Source organism: Gavialis gangeticus, unplaced genomic scaffold (genome assembly GCF_001723915.1).
Source record: "Gavialis gangeticus isolate Ggan-Ray unplaced genomic scaffold, GavGan_comp1, whole genome shotgun sequence".
NCBI classification, from domain to species: domain Eukaryota; kingdom Metazoa; phylum Chordata; order Crocodylia; family Gavialidae; genus Gavialis; species Gavialis gangeticus.
This window is the reverse complement of record NW_017729016.1, coordinates 6794334-6799715: the sequence shown is the minus strand read 5'-3', so window position 1 is coordinate 6799715 and position 5382 is coordinate 6794334. Positions and strand designations below refer to the sequence as shown.

Below are 5382 nucleotides of genomic sequence, written 5' to 3'. Positions count from 1 at the left end.
ATCAGATAGACACACATCTAAACACATGTGACTGCAATAACAATGAGCCTGGTCCTTGTTGCCCTGTCAGCCAAAATGGCCTCCTAGTTTAATACTGCCTTCCCCTGTGTCATGGATAGTGACTGCCTGCAGTGCTTCATTGTCATCCTGTCCCCATCTCTGACACGGGTCAAAGGTAAGGACTAGGGCGCTGTGAATTATGCACATGGACATTTGCACCTGCTTGGAGTTGAGCCTGGGTTGGATGCGTTTGCGTGCCACAACCGAGGAAGACGACAGTTGAGGTGGTTGGTACAGCTGATCCGTCTGCTCTCCCTCCACAGCAGTTTTCTTGTAGTCTTCCTCGTCTTTTGTCCTGCAGAAGATAGGGAACAGTTCGTGGGCAGGGAGCAATGGCTGTGGGAAAGGCCACTGAACTCCAAACGAACTTGCAGGGGTGGGGCCACCTCGAGTTCTGGATCAAGCTGCAGGGTTTTATCCAAGAAACAAACTCTGGGTTTGCACAGCCAGCCAAAAACAAGAGTCAGACCTGAAAGTTTATTTACAGGGAAGGAAAGAATTGCCATTATCTTGTATAATATCAAACTCCTACCCAGAGCCCAAGCCCTCAGGGTTATCTGTGACTGCCCTCTCCTGCTTGCAAAAGTGAGGGGAATAGCAATGCTTGACACACAGGGGCCAGGCCAGCTTTATCATGCAGCTCTGCTATGCCACCTCCAAGCTGGTGTCGATTGTGTTCCAGCTCATGGTCCCGCCTCATGTACAGTGGCAGGGGATGTGATGTGGATGGGTAGATACCCTCTATTCCCAGGATGAAGCCCACCATATTCATTTTCCTTGTTGCCTTTAATAGCAGTTGAAGCCAGGGCGTAGAGGTAACGCTCTGGAGCACCAACTCCCAGCTCTAACCCTTTGTTGCAGGACAGCCCTCACTGGGGTGGGAGGGTGGATCTGCAGGATGAGTAGCTGTGGCTGCTGGAATAACTTCAGCACTTTTGTTTTGGATAGGATCCCTCTGGCTCTTGTGCCGTGGATGTGAGCACAGTATGGTGGGAAGAGACTGGCTGCCTAGAACTGTGCATTGTGACTGCTTGCGAGACCTCCGTTTCATTGTGGAAACCTCTGTCTTCTGACCAGTGGAGAAATACGTGCACCTGGCACCTCACAGAGGTATAAGACGGAGACTTTATTTCTGCGGTTTGGGGCAATTGTCTGATCATGTTGGACTACTTCCCAAGAAGCAAATAACTGCAGACTCAGGGAGAGACTCCTTAGGTGGCATAAATTGGTGTAGCTCCATCAAAGCCAACTAAGCAAAAAGATTTGCACCAGTTAAAGAAATAGCCTGATTTTGGGGGGGGGCAGGTAATTCAATTCCATATGAAATGTTAGTTTCTTGTAGTTGTGCAGATGTTGAGTGTTAATTGCCCGGCAGCGTGACTTCTTGCATCAGGAGCTTGCTCTTCCTTCAATTTACCTGTTTTGCTTGATGTCTTTTAGGGGAAGAACTGACGGTGGTATATTTTCTGCTTAATTTAATTGTTCTTTAAGGGGTTGGAAAATTCAGTCTAATTGTCTTTAGATAATATAGAAAATCTAACTAAAAATTATACTGTGGTCGAAATTAATTACCTGTCTTTGCCTTCGTAGATTCCAGTCATACAAATTGTTCCTTTGCCAGATGTCCATAATCTGGTATGTGCAGCCTTGGGGGACTTGGAGATTGGAGAACTAAGGTGAGTCATCCTGGGCATGTGGCTTTTATTTTGTACTGAACACTTCTAACCTCCCAATTTCTCCAGTTTGACATCAAAGAACACTCTGCTAATTGACTCTTTTGCACAGAGGCTGAAGTTATCTCTTGCTAATCTGTCAGTTCCAAGTACTATTTTAAAAAACACTGTAACAATGGGAAAAGCTTAGCAGAAGCAGAAATTTAATTACCCTACAGGATTCTCTTACTCCTTATTTCCTCTGATAAAAGCATAATCATTTCTGGATGATACTGAAAGCCATTTTTGGGTTCTGTTTCCTTTCTCCTTCACTATACAGCCTTCTGTTCTGATTTGGTTTAGGGTCTTGCTTTGTTCTTCTGAAGACGGCTCCCTAAAGCAATCAGTAGTAAAAACTGGAAACATAAAAGCTGTTCTTGGGCTAAAAGACAGGAGGCTGGTCAGCAGCAGCAGGACCTTTCAAGAGCAGCAAGTGGAGATAATCTCCTTCTTGGAGACAGGAAGGTAAGAAGGCTGGCAGTTTGTTCCCAGCGGCAGTGATGATTTCAGAGGCTGCATGCGGGGAGTTTGCTGTTCTTTCTGGGGTGTTGCAGCATGTGAACCATTTCCTTGTTCTCTTGCATAGTAAGTAATGTGACAGCCTGTTTTCCACAACATCTTCTGTTTATCCACACGTGTTGTCCAGAAATAACAACAGGAAGACTTTGATGGCCCCAAAAGAGACGGTTCTGGCTTTTGCTGAGGTAGAAGGTATTAGAGATGCCTTGATTGGCACTACAACAGTGAACAGTGTTGTTGTTTGGTAAGTGCTTGCTTCTGTCACCAGGACTTTAGAGTGGGAATGTTGCTAGTGAGGTGATCTGTTGTGGGGGCAAGGGGCATCTAGTCCTTAGCTATGGGATCTAGTCACACAGGGCACAGAGCAGAGTTTGCTTCTGATCTGGTGAAACGTTAATTGTCAGTGAGGCCTGGAGCCCAGGGCAGAATTTCTGCTTTGTTTCTATAAATCCAGATGAAAACACAGCAAATGAGCAGTAAGATGACGACAGCACAGCTTCCATCCTCAGCCTTTGTCCACAATTTTTTTAGCACAGTCTCTCTCTGGAGCAAGGACCATGCCTTCCCCTCTCTATTTGGACAGCATTTCACACACCGGCACTGCAGCTGTCAAAAGAATACAGACAATTTGCAGAACATAAAACAGTCCAATTATGTTTCTTTGGCCTGCAGGAACTTGAAAACTGGTCAGCTGCTGAAAAAGATGCACGTTGGTTATTCCTATCCAGCTTCAGTCTGCCATCGGGCCTATTCTGACTCTGTACGTATGTAAAAGAAAATCCTGCTGCACATATGCGGAGTTAGATTCCCATTCATGCCTCAAGAGAGAGAAACTTATGATCACACAAACTAATCAGCACTGTTATACCAGAAGCAGCCCCAGGCCGCATCCTCTGCTAACCTAAACCTCATCTTCAGTACTTTCACAAGACGATTGCAGAGTGGAGCATAGAAGCATGATGTTCTTGTTCGGTTGCATCTGTACTGTGATGTGAGACCCTTCACCCATGTGTGTTCTTTGGATTCTTGAGCGCTTAACCTCAACCTGTGTAAAAGTAGTGTTCACGCATATTTGAGGCTAAATAGTGGTGGCTTGAGACAGACTCAACAGGGGCTACTTCAAGATCTCTCTTCCAGGGCACAGAATCTGATTCCTGGTTTGCTGTGGCTTGAGCAGGAGTTCCCAGTCATCTCCATGCAGTCATTATTTTTGTTACATGTAAATGCCTAATAGGCTAAGACCCAGCAAGCTCATTTCAGATGTAATCCACGTGTATATTCTTCCCCTGGGATAAATGGAAGCTAACTCGGAGCTTATTCCTCTTTCACCGAGGCCCAGGGTACCGTGGATGGGCTTTGCTTAAGAGCAGGCATGTGGACAATCACTGCAGAGCTGCTGACAGGCTGCAGAGTCCCTACTTGTTCGCACGCTTGTGCCCAGAGGTGCAGTCTCACTACACCACATAAGTCCTACCCAGTTGGTCTCCTGTCAGCTCCTCTGTTTTAATTTAATTTGAAAAATATCTAGAGGGGCAAGTGGTCACAGCACATAGTTGCCACAGGTGCCTGGTTACAGGAGAAGGTGTTACAATTTTTCTTCTATCAATCGCTCTAATGAGGTATTTTTCCTTTGTAAACCAGGGCCTCCTGTTTGTTGTTTTAAGTCACCCTCATGCCAAAGAGAGCGAGTCGTGCGGAAACCCTGCATTCCGGGTGATCGCATTCAATCCCAAGACGGCCAGGAGCGCTGGTGTCATGTTTCTCTCTCTCCCCCCTGGACACACTGGCAGGCAAGTACCTGAGGAATCATGCAGAGGAGCTGTACTTACTCCCTTTTTTTCTTTCTGGAAGTAGAAAGCTGGCATTGATCTAAGATAAAAGCTGTCTGTGGCCCAGCTGACAGAGCGGGCAATCTGCAAGGGCCCACCTGCCACTGTCTGACACTAATGAGGTTGCCATAAATCACGGACAGCCTCTGTCCAGCAGAATGCAGGGAGGGTGTTGCCTGCTTCCTGCCTGCTTCCTGCACAAGTCTGTGAGCTAACCTCTGAGCTCCCTGTGTCCTGCTGCGTCAGGGACTTCTTTGTGAGCAAGCCCTGTTTGTGACCAGGGAATGGCTTTTAGTCACAAAAATGTTTGTGGGATGAGAGGTCAGGTCACTGGATTTAGAAGTTAGTCCCGCAGGCAAAGCCCCTGCAGAAGCACAGGCAAACTGACACTGGAAGGGCTTTAAAAACATTTTGGGAACTTCTTTCCAGGGATGAGCACATGTTTTAGTAGGTTGCAGTTGGTAGACAGATGACCTGCTATATTCACTGTGGAGACTAAGGCAGTTGTGCTCAAATCGTGCAACCTTCCTTACATGCATAATAAGTGCTTTGCAGCTTGAGACGACATCGTAATGCTAAGCAGCTTCTACATTTCTAAGCGAGTGACACCACAGGGCTGTTTCCTACCTCTCTTGCTTGCATGCAGTGAAGAACACAATCCTCATGACACTGCCACTTCCTACAGCTGGCTTAAATTCTTCATTGCTTTTGTTACCCACAAGATGCTTTTCCATGTGGAAGCTTTGCATTTGTTTTACACATAGTGAATGTGGAATAATAGCATGGTATCTCACACCGTGACACGTCACGTGAACAGCACTGCAGAGTCCTCACTGTTCTGTGCATGGTTCTAGGTACCTGGAGGGTGAAGTGAAGGACACCTCTGCAGCAGCTGTCCTGACATCTGGAACCATTGCAGTGTGGGACTTGCTTCTAGGGGACTGCGCTACCTTGCTTCCACCGGAGTCTGGCAGGCCTTGGACGTTGGTGAGGTGGTCAGCCAAGGACTCCTACCTACTGGCTGGACAGAAAGATGGCAGCGTGTGTGTCTACAGCTATTCACCAGCCACAGCAGGGAGGCGGAAAGAGGGCAGGACAGGGGCTTCTTAAAGCTAAGAGGAGGATTTGCACTGAGCAAATATGCACTGAGTGAGCTGAGCGGGTAGGGTTTCCTTGTTGTATCCTCAGCATGGTCTGTTTGCTTCTCCCCAAAGGATTTGTTTCAATTTGAGTCATTTGGGGGCGGGGGGGGGGGGGCCTGC

The 5382-nt window shown here is 47.2% G+C and overlaps 1 protein-coding gene across 3 annotated transcripts in view; it reads left to right on the top strand.

The window, feature by feature from the left end:
- The window catches only part of PALB2 (partner and localizer of BRCA2), a 17424-nt gene extending 12062 nt beyond the window's left edge, over positions 1-5362 (top strand). The window contains exons 7-13 of one of the 3 annotated variants that reach the window (XM_019512789.1): positions 1009-1170; positions 1651-1736; positions 2076-2237; positions 2419-2535; positions 2964-3051; positions 3933-4081; positions 4975-5362. In XM_019512789.1, the coding sequence (XP_019368334.1) occupies positions 1009-1170; positions 1651-1736; positions 2076-2237; positions 2419-2535; positions 2964-3051; positions 3933-4081; positions 4975-5230 (1020 nt within the window). In that variant the 3' untranslated portion in view covers positions 5231-5362. Of the gene's footprint in view, positions 1-1008; positions 1171-1650; positions 1737-2075; positions 2238-2358; positions 2536-2963; positions 3052-3932; positions 4082-4974 lie in introns of those variants that run through there. The other 2 variants (XM_019512790.1, XM_019512791.1) reach the window with 2 other exon arrangements.
- The last annotated feature ends 20 nt before the right edge of the window (positions 5363-5382 follow it).